This window comes from Delphinus delphis, chromosome 2, assembly GCF_949987515.2.
Source record: "Delphinus delphis chromosome 2, mDelDel1.2, whole genome shotgun sequence".
Taxonomy (NCBI): domain Eukaryota; kingdom Metazoa; phylum Chordata; class Mammalia; order Artiodactyla; family Delphinidae; genus Delphinus; species Delphinus delphis.
The window spans coordinates 135,872,428-135,888,592 of record NC_082684.1 but is presented as its reverse complement, the minus strand read 5'-3'; the positions used below and the strand labels follow the sequence as shown (position 1 = coordinate 135,888,592).

The 16,165-nt window shown below is 55.5% G+C and overlaps 2 protein-coding genes across 2 annotated transcripts in view; one reads left to right on the top strand and one right to left on the bottom strand.

Annotated features, from left to right (window-relative positions):
* The window catches only part of SMAD3 (SMAD family member 3), a 115,430-nt gene extending 100,316 nt beyond the window's left edge, over positions 1–15,114 (top strand). The window contains exons 6-9 of the mRNA XM_060005719.1: positions 7,273–7,485; positions 9,517–9,654; positions 12,144–12,288; positions 14,774–15,114. Of these exons, the coding sequence (XP_059861702.1) occupies positions 7,273–7,485; positions 9,517–9,654; positions 12,144–12,288; positions 14,774–14,897 (620 nt within the window). The 3' untranslated portion in view covers positions 14,898–15,114. The remainder of the gene's footprint in view (positions 1–7,272; positions 7,486–9,516; positions 9,655–12,143; positions 12,289–14,773) is intronic.
* AAGAB (alpha and gamma adaptin binding protein) overlaps positions 10,425–16,165 on the bottom strand; it is a 101,140-nt gene continuing 95,399 nt past the window's right edge. Inside the window, exon 15 of the mRNA XM_060005720.1 lies at positions 10,425–10,910. The gene's annotated coding sequence lies outside the window, so the exon portion shown is untranslated. The remainder of the gene's footprint in view (positions 10,911–16,165) is intronic.

Here is a 16,165-nt window from a genome sequence, read left to right as displayed (position 1 = left end):
CGAGAAGCTGCAACGAAGAGCCCATGTGCCGCAATGAAAGAGCCCGTGTGCTGCAACTATAATAAATAAATTAATTAATTAAAGGAAGAGGTGGGTGCAGATGAAGTACCCTGAGGGTTCAAAGGAGCAAACCGTGGCATTCCAGCGGGGACATCATCCAGGGTGGCCAGTGTCTCCTATGTATTAACTCATCCAGTCACCATTCGCTGAGTTCCTAGTAGGTACTGATGCTGGTGGTCCAGAGCCAGGGAGGACGTTTAGGCGTTCACAGTCTGGTGGAGTGGCTGGAGGTGTCTGTCCACCGGTGATGCACTGTGCCCGGTGCCAAGGGAGCGGCACACAGGAGGGAGGAACTGTATGTGCCCAGGAGGACAGCGCCAAGTAGGGTGGGGGGACCTTGGAGTTGTGATGACCTGTATGAGCTGGGCCTTGAAGGACAGGTGGGACACGGTGAGGCAGAGAAGGAGGGAAGGACGCTGCCGATGGAAGCAGTGGCGTGACAGGGTGGGGTGAGCTCGGAGGGCAGCTGGCGGTGTGGTTGGCTGGCTTGTTGGGAGGCTCAGTGGAGAAGATGAGGCTCGGGGTTGGCGGGCTGAGAAGAGAGCCCTGAGGGCCGCCCTTACGTAGCCCCGTCTTGCCTATAGGATGAGGCGAGATGGTGGGTTCTGAGTTGGGGGTTGGTGGTTATCTGACGGCAGCTTCATAATGATTAATCTGGCCACTGTGTGGAATTTCAAATCTAGGGGAAATTACTGGGGCTACCCCCCCTCCCCCCGCAAAATACCCACTTAGGAAGCTGTAGCGCTGAAGGAGGCTGAGATGAATGCTTTAGAGAAATGGCAGCGGGAGAGGAGAGGGCGTTTACGAGTGTCATGAATCACTGGCATTCATTGATCAGCTTTAACTGGGAAAACGACGCTTCAGTTTAACTGAGGCAGAGCCCCAGGAGATGGGGCGGCGTTTGGGGCGAAGGGTGACAGGGAGATGCCGCTGCTTGCCTGTGTCCAGGAAGCGGCAGGACGGTCAGGAGAGAGGCTGCGGCAGGAGGTGCAGCTTTGGAAGCTATTAGCATGTTTGACAGCCTTGCCCAGAGTGGAGTCAGAGACATGATTTTGTCATCAAATGAGTTTGGAAAGCCTATACTGTGCTCCCTCTTGGGGCCCCCAGGGCACCCGCAGCGTAAAGCCTCTGAGAGTCCTGCAGAAAGGAGGCCTGTTTGGTCCAGCGTTTCTCCCACGGGTCCAACCGCTGCTGGAACACTTTTCTCTTACGATCCCATTGACCCTCCCATAGATCTCACTTTGGAAACACTGATGAAGGTTCGGCTGAAGTCCTGGGAGTGGATGGATTCAGTGGAGAGGGAGACCCAGCTCAAGAAGGAAAGAGGGCTGAAGACAGACTCACAGGACCCCCTCAGGAAGAGGCTGAGGGTCAGGTGGAGGATGGGGCCTCAGGGAGGGGAGGAGGTGCTGAAGGACACAGTGGGCGGGTTCTGCAGAGATGAGAAGTGAGAAGAGAACTCCTCGTGAGTTCAAAGGTATCCTGTGGGGATAAAAGGGTGGTGGGGTGGGCAGCACGCAGCAGCTGCCTCTGCGTTTCTCCTTTGTGGCTGGCATGTCCCAAACAGTAGGATGCTGACAGGCACGCGGAGAGTTCTCCCCGGAGAGAGACAGGGCATCTCAGGACACCTATTATTTCTAGTAAAGGAGTTATTATACAAAAAGAAAGCAAGCATAGGACATGGGGCTGTTGCTTCATTTCCTCCCTCCTCCAGGCAAAAGATGGCACCTCCTGCCACAGTAAAGCCACTTGGGGTGCCTCGTGGAGGCGGCCCATGAGTGACTGAAAGGCAGCTCAGCTTCTGGCCAGGGGCAGGCTCTGGGGAGGTCCCAGGGCTTTGTTTTGCAGGGAAGGGATGTGAGCAGGTGATGTTCCTGTTATTACACATCATGCCGGATGAGTCACCTGGAATTTCCTAAGGATTTAGGTCAAGGATTGGAGCAAATGGAGGGGAAGGAGGAGGGAGGCGGAGAGAGAGAAGAAAGATAACGAGCTGGATCCTGCCGGTGAGTAAAGTTGTTCTCTGCTTTAAAGTGAGACATCTCGGGAGGGGCCTTGACTGGGGGAAACGAGGTACTAGGGAATGTCCTGGGGCAGCGGCTGAGCTGGAGTTTAAGGAGGTGATGGTTTCCCGGAGGACCTTGGGCTGAGGCTGCCTTCCTGTCCTGCCAGGAGAAGGGGGCCCTGGTGGCAGAGTAGCAGGAGGACCCCTGGGCCCCGAGAGAGGGCAGGGGCCCACGTTACAGGCCCTACCCGATCCCAGGTGTCTTGGGGCTGCTGCAGAAGTTCTTTTCTGAGGCCTCGTTGGGCTTTAATCTTCCGTAAGCTTGGGACACCACAGGCAGGCATCTTCACGGCAGGACGTCGGCTGCCGGCTGGACCGTCACGCTCCCGAGGGTCCGTCCAGCTCTTAGACTTTTCCACTGTTCTTGGTTTCAGTAAACTGGTCCTAGGTTGAAAGAGCGTGGGGTCTTTTCTGTGTAAAACTGGGTTTGTTGCCTAATCCTTGGTGAGACAAGTTGGCATTGGTGCCCGGCTGCTGGGACACAGCTGGCCTGGGCCTGCAGGGACCTAACCCCCAGGTACACAGGTGGCTCAGGCACAGGGGTAGAGGATATTTTCACAGCCACCTGCGCTGGGCCTCGAAGGTTGCGTCCTGGCAGAGGAGGGGGACGAGCAGTCCAGGCAGGGGAAGTGCACGTGGCGGTTGGGGCGTGGAAGCCTCCTGGCCTGAGGCAGAGCCGCCTTCCGCAGGTGAGCGCAGACTAAGGCAGCCGTTTGTGTCCTGACCTTTAGCTTTACAGCGTCGCTGCTCCCGGCCCTCGCCCAGTCCCTGCTTTCGATGTATAGTAGAAAGTTAATTTCCCCGCTCCGACCTCCCCCCGCCCCTTTCGTTTACCGGATTTGGATCTCTCGCACGTGTTTTTAATAGGCATCCCTTTGCCTTCTGGGTTTTATTCTGTTTTCTTTTCCTTAAACAAAACAGAAAGTCAGTGCCAGCTTGGAATCGGGCTCAGAGCCGAAGCCAGCCAATGCGTTAGGCTGGCAGGGGGCCAGTCGAGAATTAAGTGCCCCGTGCTCCTCAAGTGGTCTGGCCGACACCGCACCGGTGGGGACAGGGGGCCGAGCACGGCTGCAGCGGGAGGCTCCTGCGTCTGCAACGCCTCTGCTGCAGGAAGAGAGATTGGCACAGACTCAGCAGTCTGGCCGAGAGCAGAAGCGTCTGAAGGGAAGGCCTTGGGCACACGCCATCAGCTGCCACTCCAGGTGTGCTGAGTCCTTGGCTAGAGAAGCGAAACCACTTTCCACTGGGGCAGGTCACTTTACCCTGTAGAGTTGTCCTCCCAGAGGAGCCTGTGCGTGGCATATGTTCAGGGTTCTCAGAAGCAACCTTACATAAAATTGCTTCTGCGTTTGTTGGGAAACTCTTGAAACTAGGGTAGGTTGGCTGGCTGGACTGATTAATATGGAGGAGGAGTAGCCACCTGAAGATGTCATTTAAGATTTAGTGCCCAGCTTCCCTGGTGGCGCAGTGGTTGAGAGTCCGCCTGCCGATGCAGGGGACACGGGTTCGTGCCCCGGTCCGGGAAGATCCCACATGCCGCGGAGCGGCTGGGCCCGTGAGCCATGGCCGCTGAGCCTGCGTGTCCGGAGCCTGTGCTCTGCAACGGGAGAGGCCACAACAGTGAGAGACCCGCGTACCGCAAAAAAAAAAAAAAAAAAAAAGATTTAGTGCCCAGGACAAGTTTTGTTTCCCCTGCAGAACTAGTAAGAATTGTCTGTCCACCAACCAGAGCCATGTAGCATATTATGCTCCCTTTTTGCCTTGTCTGCTAGGAAGCTTAGACCCAAGCGGAGTGCTCTTTCAGGAGCTGTAACTTCATGGTTAGCCTGTTTATAGTCTTCTCTTTTCCGGGGTCCTGACTTTGTCTTGTTCGGAACCATGGTCTGGATTAGTCCTTTGGTAGGAAAGAAATGAGGGCATACGTGAAGTTTAAAATAAAGTTTAAAATAAGGCATAACCCAGAGGTGGTGATCATACTTGGGTCTGCAGCTCCTCTTACAGAAATGCCTTGAGGAAGCACCGAGGGATGATGGGAGGGAGTGAGGTGACTGTCAGTTGTTTGCAGACAACAGTAAGTGCGTGGCTGCGGTGCTGCTTCTGAATGTAGGTCGGCTCGTCCAAACAGCACTCTCTGAAATGGCAGCCTTCAGACTTTGCCTTGGCCTGACTGCTCGGTTCCCCCAACCAGCATCTTCTTAATTATGTGTCAGGCTCCTGCATCCTGTGTTTCCCACAGCACTGTTCAGTGAGTGTCTGTGAGTTGCAGGCATGTTTAGATAAGGGCTCAGATCTGCTTGGGAGGGCCTCTTGGGCTAGGACCCCAAGCCTCTCTCTGATTCCGAGACACCTTGCAGCCCACACGTGCCCAGAATATGGTTCTGGCCCCACGTTACCCAATGGGTGGCCTGCTGGCTTCTCTTCTTTTGATGGGTGGGCTGAGTCAGTGTTCCTGGGAGCCTAGCTCGCTCACTTCTGCCTGGACTAAGCCCAGGGGGTGCTGGAAAAGGCTTTATAATTTGGAGATGAAGACGGCTCTGTTCTGTACTTGGCTAGAGAAGCCAAGGCCAGCCCAGATCAGCCATAGCTGCCTCTTCGTGGTGACCCATGCCAGAAACACCGTGACCTACATGGTCTGCTTTCAGTGGCTTCCAGTACACTGCAGTCACTGTTCAGACTGGGCCACTGAGGCCAGAGAGGGACGTCATGTCCCTCAGGTTGCACAGCAGGGTCAGCGGAGCTTGCCTCTGGGAATTCCCCAGTACCTCTTGGCCCTGACACGTTACCAGACCACTTTGAAGGCTCGGAGTGCACTTGGATTTCTTAGGTGGTGGTGGTTGTTTTTTTTTTAAGGTTTCCAAAGCAACATAGCTCACATTTTAGTGACCACATTGTTTAGAATATAGCTTATCTCATTGGAATGTCAAGCATCGAGCAAAGCCAGAGCCGGATGTGGCTGGCGTGGCTCAGCCCAGCCTCGGGGGCACTGGCCGCGGGCCATGGTCGCTCCTGCCCCACCACACCACTTTCACCATTAAGTAGTGTGGGCCCTGGCAAGGGAAGGAGGGGCAAGGACACTTTGCTCCCTTCGGATGGAGGTCAGGACAAGAACAGGATCTTTTCAAGTTCATATAACCAAAATTATTATAATTTCTGTTAACACCATTTATTGAGTGCTGGATGTGTGCCCCGCGCTCCCCTTGAATTATCTCAGTCCATCCACAAACAGCGCCTGGTGATAAAGGAGATTCTTCGCTCTGGTGACCCGGGGGGAGATGTGGACACTGAAACTCAGAGCTTAACTGGTTTGCTCAGCGGCACACAGCTGGTCCGTGTCTGAGCAGAGGGTGGACGATGGTCCATCTGGCCTTGAAGCTTGTGCTCCACGACCTGGTCAAACATCCAGGGCAGTGGTTTTCAACTGGGGCCCGTTTGGCCCCGTGGAAGACTTCTCGCAATGTCTGGAGGCATTTCTTTCTGTCACCGCTGGGACGGTGAGATGGATGTGTGCCGCCGGCATCTGGTGGGTAGAGGCCAGGGATGCTGTGCACATCCTAGAGTGCACAGAACCCTCTCCCCACAGAGAATTATCTGGCCCCAAATCTCAGGAGTGCCGAGGTTGAGAAACCTGATGTAGGTGTCCTGACCCTCTAGCTGACTCTTCCTGGGTGTGTTGAGTGCAGGGATGTCACGGGCTGCAGCTCCTCCCGTGTGTGCTGACCTTCTCTTTACCCTTAGACGGGATCATGGGCGTAGACCCCAGAAGGAGATCAGGGCCACTTTGCCCTGCAGGGGGACCCGGGCCTCTCCTGGGCTTTACGCACTTTCAGAGGTCTGGTGAGCTGAGCAGAGGTTCTCGTGGGTTCTCGCTCTGGGAAGTTGCCTGGCGGGCGGTGAGCAGGGGTCTCGGGCCAGTGCTGAGACTTGGCACGGCGAGCCCTTCCCATCACTCTCACTGGCTCCCACAAAGTCAACGCCCTGAGTGACCAGGCGGCTCCACGTCTATGTAAGAGCCAGAGCAAGTGACTCAGGCTGGAGGCCTGAGGCGGAGGGATGAGAGCAGCAGAATCCCTGATTCGCCAGCAGATGGTGGGATTCAAGTAGGCAGAGAGCAGGATGTGGCCCGGGGAGCAGTGCAGAGCAGAGAAGCAGCTGGAAGGGCTGGCTGGAGTGCTGGGAGTCCTGTCAGAGGCGTGGCACTGCTGCAAGTGAGGAAGGACGAGGGCCCGGCCCAGGGCCAAGAGGATGGACCCTAAGGTGGGAGATGACACACAGACGGGCAGGAGGAGGGCAGGGGTACCTGGGCAGGTGTGGAGCCTGGAACAGCTGGAGGTGACAGGAGGCGTAGGGAATCACGGGAAAGGTAACGTGGAGGCACGTGAGGGGAAACCTCTGTTTCAGGGGTTCCCACCTCTTCTGAGAACCAGCAGTTTGCTCTGAGGAGCCCTTGACCGAGACACAGACTGACAACTAGGATAAATTCAGAGCTGCTTTTAGGTGAGTTTGTGTCTTAGCCACCCCGACAGATGGCATCTGGATACATTTGGAAGATAGTTTCCGCAATGAGAGGCACCCAGTTCACTCTGTAGACGGTGCCTGGTGCCTGTGGACGCGACCCCCTGGGCCGCACCAGCCTTGTCATTTCACAGGCTTGGACGCTGCCGCCCGACAGGCTAGGAGTTAGCCCACGACCAGGCAGAGCCAGAAGCTGCAAGCCCTTCTGGGAGGCAGAGATCAGCATGGGTTACTCTGGGGACCTTGGGAGAGAGGCAGATGGTGTGGCCAGACCGCAGTGGGCACTCCTGGCCTGTCCGGTGCGTTTAGCCAGGTGCTTGCTGGTCTCAGGGCCTTTTGGGTTTGACCCAGCACCTCCTTGAAGACTACTTCAACCCAAGGCCAGGCCGGGCGGGGCAGGGCCTTTGTGAGCTCAACTAAACAAAAAGTACCAAGGCCAGTGGAATGCTTCTCCCAACACCTGAGGATTTTGTCCCGCTGGATCCTGCGAGTTTTACATAGTAAAAGGGTTGGGGGGGGGGATTCTAATGCCCTGAGAGGTGGGGAAACAGGCTTCTGGAGCATCTAGGGGACCCCATCCAGGAGCTCAGGGGCTGGGGGGCCCCCTGACCCAGCGGCCCGGCCTGTCTCCTCAGACCTGCAGCCCGTCACCTACTGCGAGCCGGCCTTCTGGTGTTCCATCTCCTACTACGAGCTCAACCAGCGTGTCGGGGAGACATTCCACGCCTCACAGCCGTCCATGACAGTGGATGGCTTCACCGATCCCTCCAACTCAGAGCGCTTCTGCCTGGGGCTGCTCTCAAATGTCAACAGGAACGCGGCCGTGGAGCTGACGCGGAGGCATATCGGTAAGGGGCGGCCGCGCTCCCCCCTGTGACACCACCCCGCGCCCCAGCCACCACAGCCCCTGCCAGAACCCACCAGCCACCACTGTGCGCCTCCCCCATGCCCGTCCCCCAGGCTGCGTATTGCCTTGTTTAGGGGCCAGACAGGTAGAGTTGTGGTTGCTTGATCGTTCCCACTCAGAGACCATTTCTGAAAATTTGAGAGCCACAGAGGAGGACAGTTGACTTTCTTGAGAAAGGCAACCGTGCAATTCTCTTAATAAAAATACCCTTGAAGTACTGATAGGTGGACAAGTATATAGTCCACCTTGTAGGAATGATACTCTCTTTGTTCACTTCATATATGATTGTTCTAGGAACTTAGAAGAGGTGGAGAGACCAGTATTGCCCGCCTCCGGGACACCACTGCTGCTAACACTCTCTCCCGACACCTAGCATGTGGTGAAAGATCACTTAGTTTAGGGAGGAGGAAGCCTTGCTGTGTGTCACTTGGTTTGCTCATAAAATTATCGTGCTGAGGTTGTTCACAGCCTTGCGATCCAGAGTCCTAGAAGGGCCGTAGAGATGGTGTAGAGATGGTGGGTATTCTCAGACATTGTTGAGGGCACGCAGGGTGGCCAAGGGGTTCCAGAGGAAACTCAGGAGCTGGGCAGGGCAGCAGGGGTCTGGGCACATGTGAACCAGAGCACCTCTGCTCTTGTTTGTATTATATCTTGCGCCTTCACAGAAGATTTTATTTGGACAGAGGGTTTTACAGTCAAGAAAAGTTTGGAAGCCGTGGGCCTGCGCCAGTGCGCCTATTTTCCAGGGAATGATAACCTGATGCCCAGGGAGGGGCAGAGCCCTGCAGAGGCCACACAGCAAGTGTGTAACACAGTCGGTGACAAAGAGCCCCCTCCTGCCCCTGAGCCTGCATCCTTCCCGGACAGCTTCCTACTTGTTTTCTTTTAAAAAGATCCTCGGTGGTATACACAGGTGTTTACTTACCCACTTTATACTCTTCTATATTTAAATATAACATTTCAAAAACTACCCAAACATTTTTGTTCTTTGGGTCTGGGTCTTCCCACCTCCGCCTCCTGCTCTTGACCGACATAACTCCAGGGCGCCTCCTAGTGGCCCCCGAGTCTGTCAGCACCCTGGTGTCTGTGAGCCACCAAGTCCTGTAGCACTGAGCCAGGAAGAACTGGGGAGTGGCGGGGCCGGGGACAGTGGTGGGACGAGGAGGCAGGCCTGCAGCCGGTCGCCTGGTTTCCATCCCACTCCACGTTGCGCCTGTGAAAGCTGGCTCCATTCCCCGGCCCTCTGGGCCTCTGCCCCCAGGAGTGGGAACATAAGACCTTCCAGGCAGGAGAAGAGAACATCCCCTGGCTGAGCAGACACTCGTTGTCAGAGGGTTTATATAACTTGCTTGAATTGCAGAGCCAATTTAAAAATAATTTCTGTCCATCTGGAGTGGATTTAAGAGATGAAGGGAAAGTAAATGATATAAAGCTATGGAATGTTTTAGAAAAATGCATCGAGGGGAGAAAGGTTACAGGGAGTGGCACTGATTAAGCCATCCTTGCAGTGAAGGGCTCCTGGGGTATCTGCTGCCTCAGGAGGAGCTCTGCAGGCTGACTAAATGAGTTTCTGAATCTCGGAGGGGGAAGGGACCTAGTAGTAGTAGCAGCAGCAGCAACTACTGCTCACCAGGCACTTGCTGTGTGTCTTACAGCAGCCCCATGAGGTAGGTATGATTGTTACCCCCATCTTACAGATGAAGAAACTGAGGCTCAGCGGCTGAGTAACTTGGCCGAGGCCCATGGCAGGTCATCGGCAGAGGCTGCTGTTAAGACTTACCCATGCTCTTTCCTCTCGTCGTCTGCCTCCCCAGCTTTGGCATCACTTCCCCGTGTGTTTAGGCTTGGGCTCTGGGCCCCGTTTGCCTGGTGACCCTGGCAGAGAACCAGTCACTTGGAGCATCGGCTGCAGTTCTGCCTCCTCTGGTAGCCTCAGCTGGTGCCAGGACCACTCTGACCCGAATCTCTCTAGGGCGAGGCGTGCGGCTGTACTACATCGGAGGCGAGGTCTTCGCGGAGTGCCTCAGCGACAGTGCCATCTTTGTCCAGTCTCCCAACTGTAACCAGCGCTACGGCTGGCACCCAGCCACCGTCTGCAAGATCCCACCAGGTACCACCACCGACATACCCACCCTTTCCCTGAGGTCCTCTCCTCCGCGGCACATGCCTGGGATGCTAAAAAGGTTTCTCCTCTCTTACCTTTTCTCCTCATGGGTGTTCGCGCTGACAATCTGGAGATGCTTCCCTTGGGTTTTCTGCCTTGCTGTCTTATTGTGACCTCCCCGAACCTTCGGGGAGCAGACGCAGCATGTGACACATCTGCCTTTGATCTCTGGGTACCTGTTTATTGACTGTGTGCATAGATGCTAAGATAGTATGCCTGCTTCCTTCCTTTTCTCCCTTCCTCCCTTCCTTCCTAAAGCCATGCCAGATGCTGTAGGGGGATGGAGGGGTGCAGAAAGTCCTTCTGCTGTCCCCACAGACCTTACCCATCAGCTGAGTGTGCAAGGCAAAGACACAAATGTGTTTAATACAAGGGAGGGTGCTATGCACCATGCAAGCGGCACAGGTAACGTGCTCTTGGATCCAAGGGGAGAAACACATTTAACTGTTAGGATGGATCAGGAAAGGCTTCATGGAGGAGAAGGCATTTGGGCTTGGAGCAGTAGGTAAGCATTAGGCATAGGGTGATGGTGGGGCGGGAACCGTGAGGGCATCCCAGGCAGAGGGAACGATATGGGCGAAGGCCCAGAGGTGATGGAGGGCAGGGCACACGTGGGCTGCACTCTGCCTGCAGTGGAGGCCGTTTAAACGACAGTCGGGAGACACGTTTAGAAAACATGATGGGACCAGGCCACGGAAGAACATGAGAACGTTTTGCTTTTATTCAGGGGGACTGTTGAGGGTTTTCTGAGTAGGGCTACGAATCCCACCTGTACTCCAAGGGGTGGCAGGCTCACCCCAGAGGGTGGCTTGGAGAGGGCCAGGCCTGGGTGGATGACCAGGCAGGTGGCTGATCTCATCCAAGGCCTCTTCACTTAGAAAGCTGAGGCAGAACGCCCCTGCCGCAGCCCACTTCTCCCAGGGCGCGCAGCCGCAGAGCGTGGACTGTGCCCGGTGGGTAGAGTGTGGCTCAGTCCATTGCCTGCGGCGTGTGTGTGGCATGTCTTCCTGCTCACTAAGTAGCAGGTGATGGTGGAGCGGTGGGTCATGGGCTGGATCAACTTAAGAATGCAAAGAGTTTGAGATGCTTGTGGTGCTCTCCATTTCTGGAACGTCGTGTGGTTGCGTTTACAGAGCACACGGCTACCTTGGGGCTCACTTAGTCCTCACCAGTTATTCTAGCTCTTCAGGCGAGGAGGCATGCTGAGGAGACAAGTTCAGAGAGGTTAAGCTACCTGCAAAGGACACACAGCTAGTAAGTGGCTGAGCCAGGATGAGCCTAGGGCTGTGTGCTTCTCTGCTGCTTGCTGGGCGGGGGACCGGAACTCACCTTGGGCTCCGCTTCACCCCTCTTCCCCTCAGAGAAAATGAGAAGAGGAAGTCCAGATGCGCACTTGGCTTTGTGCCCATCCCCCGGCCCCGCCCTCTCCCTCTCTCTGGTTCCGGCAGAGCTGGCTGTGGTGCTGGATGTTATCTCATGGGATGTCAGAGCTGGGGGGCCTCTGAGGCCAGCCTCTCCTTTCACAAGGGAGACACGGGCTTAGAAGAGAAAGTGACCAGCCCAGAGTCACGCAGCAAGCCGAGGGGCCCAGTGCTGGCCCGTTAGTGTCACCTCAGCTCACCTTTTTGGGCATTTTTGGCATGTGCTTTTTTTTGGTCTTTTATTTCTCTGATTGACACATTCCTGGCACTCAGGCGGTTGGACTTCGAACAAGAGATTTACAGTAAACTTTATGTGTGCCTGTCTCTGGTTTTGTGCCTGGAGTTAGGTACACACCTTCACTTTGCCGAGAACGTCACCCCACCCCAGCCTCGTGCCCAGAGGCCAAGATGTGGCCCAGATCTCTCGCTGCCTCCTGGCCCGGGCAGAGGTGGATTTGTTGATGGGAGGTGCCCAGGACCCTCCGCCGAACTCCTGTTGGCACGGCAGGCCGGGTAGCCTCTCAGCTGGCCCGTCTCTCTGGTGCTCCCTCCATCAAAGGGCAAGGACTCCTGCTCCCCAGGAGGTCGGCCATACCTGTACACTACGTGGGCCTTCAGGCTTGTGACCCTGCTGCCTCTGTTCCCTGGAGTCTTGCCTTGGCCCCTTCGCCCAGGGCAGGGCCCACCTCTCCCAACCGTTTCTCTTGTTCCTGGGCTCACTTTACTGGCTTCCTCAGCCTTCCCACAGCTCTGGGAACTGGAGCTACGGGCCACTGTTTAACTCTCCCCCCTCACCTGTGTCAGCTGCATCTCCCCATCACGGCGGTGGTGGCTTCAGGGGCAGGGACCACGTGGGCTCGCCCCCAGTGTGGTGCTGCGCGTGGAATCTGTGGCTAATGTGGGAACACTGGTTCGGGTGACCCTGGGGGTGGGGTGGGGGGCTTTAGCCAGGAGAGGAGCTCCGGACAAGTGCACTCTTCGTCCCCACGAGCACTGTTTTTGTTCTGTTGGCAGGATGCAACCTGAAGATCTTCAACAACCAGGAGTTTGCCGCCCTCCTGGCTCAATCTGTCAACCAGGGCTTCGAGGCCGTGTACCAGCTGACCCGGATGTGCACCATCCGCATGAGCTTCGTCAAGGGCTGGGGAGCCGAGTACAGGTGGGGGCTGGGGCGCTTGTCCCTGGGATGCGGGGACTGCAGGTGGCTCAGAACGCAGAGCAAGGGCTCCCCAGAGATGAGCGAGGCTGGCCCTTGCCCCGAAGAGCAGAGGGACCAGGGATCCGAGCGGGGCCAAGTCCCACTAGACGGGGAAGAGCTGAGCAGTGCTCGCCCAGTTTCTCAGGAGCTGGGAGCGTTCCATCCTCACCACAACCCTGGGTGGGGACGCTGGCATTGTCCCCGTTGTGCGGATGAGGGAACAAAGGCCCAGGGAGGGAAAGCGACTATCCTGAAGTTGCATCATTTGTGGAAAAGCTGAGCCTAGAACTGTGTCCTCTTGGCGTCTTCCTCCTTGTTCGTTTTGGGCCGATGGTTTTAGGAAGACCCTCTCCGGGGAGTTAAGTCTTCATCTCACTGTTCCTTCTCTCCTCTGTGGCTCCATCTCTGACCCGGTGACCCTGAGGATCTAGGATATTAAAACTGAGAAGTAGGGAAGGGAGGAGGAGATTTGGGTGGTCGAAGGAACAAAATTTACTTGCTCAGAAATGATTTTTTCAGAATTTCTGAGATACTGGTTTTAACATGGCACTGGTCAGGGGTGTCCCTGGTTTGCTCTGTCGAATCTCTCGGGCCACTCTGGCGTGGGCTTAGAGAAGCCCGTTCCTTTTCCTTCCACACCTGGACAGGAGTTTCCCCTAGAGGCAGGTCTGTGTGCCCAGCCCCGACTCCGCGGCAGACACAGAGGTGCCCGCACATCAGCTGGAGCCAGTGCCTTGCAAGTTACTCTCCCCTTCTCTTCATTTTTCCAGATGTTTGGAATCCATTTTGTTTTGCAGTCATTCTGCACCCAGGCCAAACCCATTTCAGTATTGGCTCTGGGCCACCATTTATAATGAAATCCAGATGAGCATGACTTATGGAAAGTCAGATTCTCATTAGAGGATTTCGGTCCATAAAATCCTCCTCTTTCATTTACCGTACTTTAGCTGCTGTTCTCCGTGTCTGCCCCACAGTGCCAGGGAACACAGCACCTTGGTCTCTGGGGTCTCTCTCAAATCCGGGATGAATGACCCGTTGAGCTATCCGAGTGGTCAGCCGTCGGAGAACTTACAACCCAGTTATAATGGCCTGAGATTAGCCCAGGCCCAAAGGCCCAGCCCGAGGGACGTTTTAGCTCACCTTTTGGCCTTGGCTGAATCATTTAGGGAGCAAGAGTTGAAAGGTTAGAAAATTAATCTTCTTTTTAGTTGGGGAAGGGAAATATTTAAAGATGGACCCGGTGGAAAAGAGCCAGAGGGAGGTCCATTTATCCCTGTTAGCACTCAGACTGCAGTCTAGAGGGCCACACTCAGGCACCCAGGTCAGGCAGGCACGCCAGGGCCGAGTCTGCAAGCCCGTTTCTAATCCTCCACTCGGGAGAAGCGCAGGCCAAGCAAGCAGGGTGGTGACCTCAGGCCAGCGGCTCTTGACCTGGCGCGGCACTGCAGTCCTCCAGGTTCAAGTGCTTGGGAAGAGGCCCCTGCTGGCAGAAGCCTTTCCCTGGGGGCACTGTGTCACCGTGCGGGACATACTGCCAGCACACCCAGTCCTGTGCAGCCCACCACGTCACTGCCACCTGGCAGCGCCGCAGAGCAACCTAACTGGTGGTGCGGCCCCTTCCCAGAACAGCCTCGCCCTCCTCCTGTCTCCGGGGCCAAGGAGAGTAAGGTTTCACCCCTTCCTGTGAGGTGGCTGAAAGCAGAGCCCAGGCCTCTCACCTCCAGCTGGCACCAGCGCCTCCTCCGGCCTCAGCAGATAGCCTTTGCTCAGTGGAGGCCTTTGGGAGCCTGCCTGCAAGCTGCGTCATCAACCAGCCCGAATTTAGACGAAGTGCTTTGGGGAAAAGAAACGTGTGGTGTGCCTTGGTTTTTTCCAGTAATTGTTCCACGGCTCGCTCTGCTCGTAAGATTTTCCAAAATAAGGCCATAGATGGGAATTGTATCAGCACATTGGGGACCGACAGCATGTGGACTCTGTCGGCGCCCTGTAAGAAACACCCCTCAATCAGGCAGACGCACGTCATCGCGGCCTGCTGGGGGTAGGTCGGGGCTGAAGGCAGGGGAGCTGTAGGTGCCCTCTCAGGACAGGGGGACCAGAGAGACCTTTGCTCTGGCTGAGGTTCTCCATCAGGAGCCCATCAAGGCAACCGGGGGGCCTCTGGGGTACCCTGGAATTTGCCTTACATGTTTCTCTTTAAGGGGGCCACGTCCTTCCCTGGTGCAGGAGAACCTGATTTACTCAAAGCCCTTCCTGCTTGGAGTTTGGCCCGGCAGTTTCAGCAAGTTAGTGGCACCTCCTCCAGGACAGGGTCTAGCAAGGCAGTCCGTATCTCTGGCTCTGGGAAGAAGCCTGTCACCAAAGCGGGAAAAGGCATTCTGACGTGTGTGTGTGTGCTTCTGGACATTCTTAACATCCCCCAACCCACCCCTTTCCCAATGTCTTGCAGGAGACAGACCGTGACCAGCACCCCCTGCTGGATCGAGCTGCACCTGAATGGGCCTTTGCAGTGGCTTGACAAGGTCCTCACCCAGATGGGCTCCCCAAGCATCCGCTGCTCCAGTGTGTCTTAGAGACATTGGGTGTGAAGGGGGAGGGCGGGGAGGGTGGGCTTGGGGAAAATGGCCATGTAGGAGGTGGAGAAATCAGAACTCAAATCACGGTTGTCAAAGAAGAAGAAATTTTTCTCCCTCAACCAAAGTGGCACGAGCCTGTTTTACAGAACATGAAAGCAAACCCAGAGATGGATTTTTATGAACAGCTGTGTCTGCTGAACACATCTGCCCTTTGACCCTGGTGTGAAGGGCAAGAAATGGCTTCTGCTCTGGTGGCTTGAGCAAACAGGTAGTATTTTACCACCTGCCCCCTCCCCCAGCCCCCTTTTCTTTTAATGACAGCAAACTGAGATGTCACTGCCCAACAGGAAACGGCCCTGTGGTCAGGACCGAGTGCGGAATTCGCCTTGGGCACTCTAGAGGCAGGGAGAAGCCGGCAGGCAGGGGTTATAAGCGCACCTCCGGCCCAGCCCTCCTCTTCCAGTGAGCATTCCTGAACCCCAGCAGCGGCAGACCTTGCACCCTGGGGGCTGAATTGACTTGGGGTGGGGAGGGGTCTTGTCTGTCTCCACCCTTCGGGGAGCATACTGATTGGTGTGAGCGAGTGTGTCCAGAACCGAGCACACAGGGACCGGTGGGAAGAGGTGGTGACACCTCTTCTTTAAAAACACTCTTAAAGTTGTCTGCATTTTCAGCAGTTGGAAGGATCTGTCGAGGCTCAGGCACGTAGGAAATGTATAGTTTGTAGCATCACGGTAATCTCAAAGAGATTTGAATTATGTGAAGTGTTCCCGGGAAGCAGGAGGCAGTCGTCCGTGATGGTGTTCGGGCTGAGGCAGCACCACCACGGTGCGCGGGTCTCCGGTCACCTGTAAGAGCTCGCTCCGCTTTCTCATGCATTCGGCTACACTGGCTGATGTAGTCAGTTGCGTTAATTAAATGAACTTTATCGTATGCTCTTTTAAACCTTTGTTTTATATTTAAAAAAAAAACAAAAAAACCCTGGGTTGGCACGTTGATTGGGAAACCAGAGGGGGACCCAGCAACTTCTCCCCCAAAGTGAAGCTTTTCCAGGTTTTGTTGAGAAGACACCTGCCAGCACTTTTGGAAGCTGAAATTAACAGAAGCAAATTCACCAGGAGGGAAAGATCTCAGGCCAACACAAAAGCAAATGAAAGGGCTATTAAAAAATTTTTTTACACCTTTGAAAATTGCAGGTTTGGTGCAAAGAGGTCTGTCATCTTTCCCCTGGGATATGAGGTTATCTAGCTCACAGTAGAGGATCA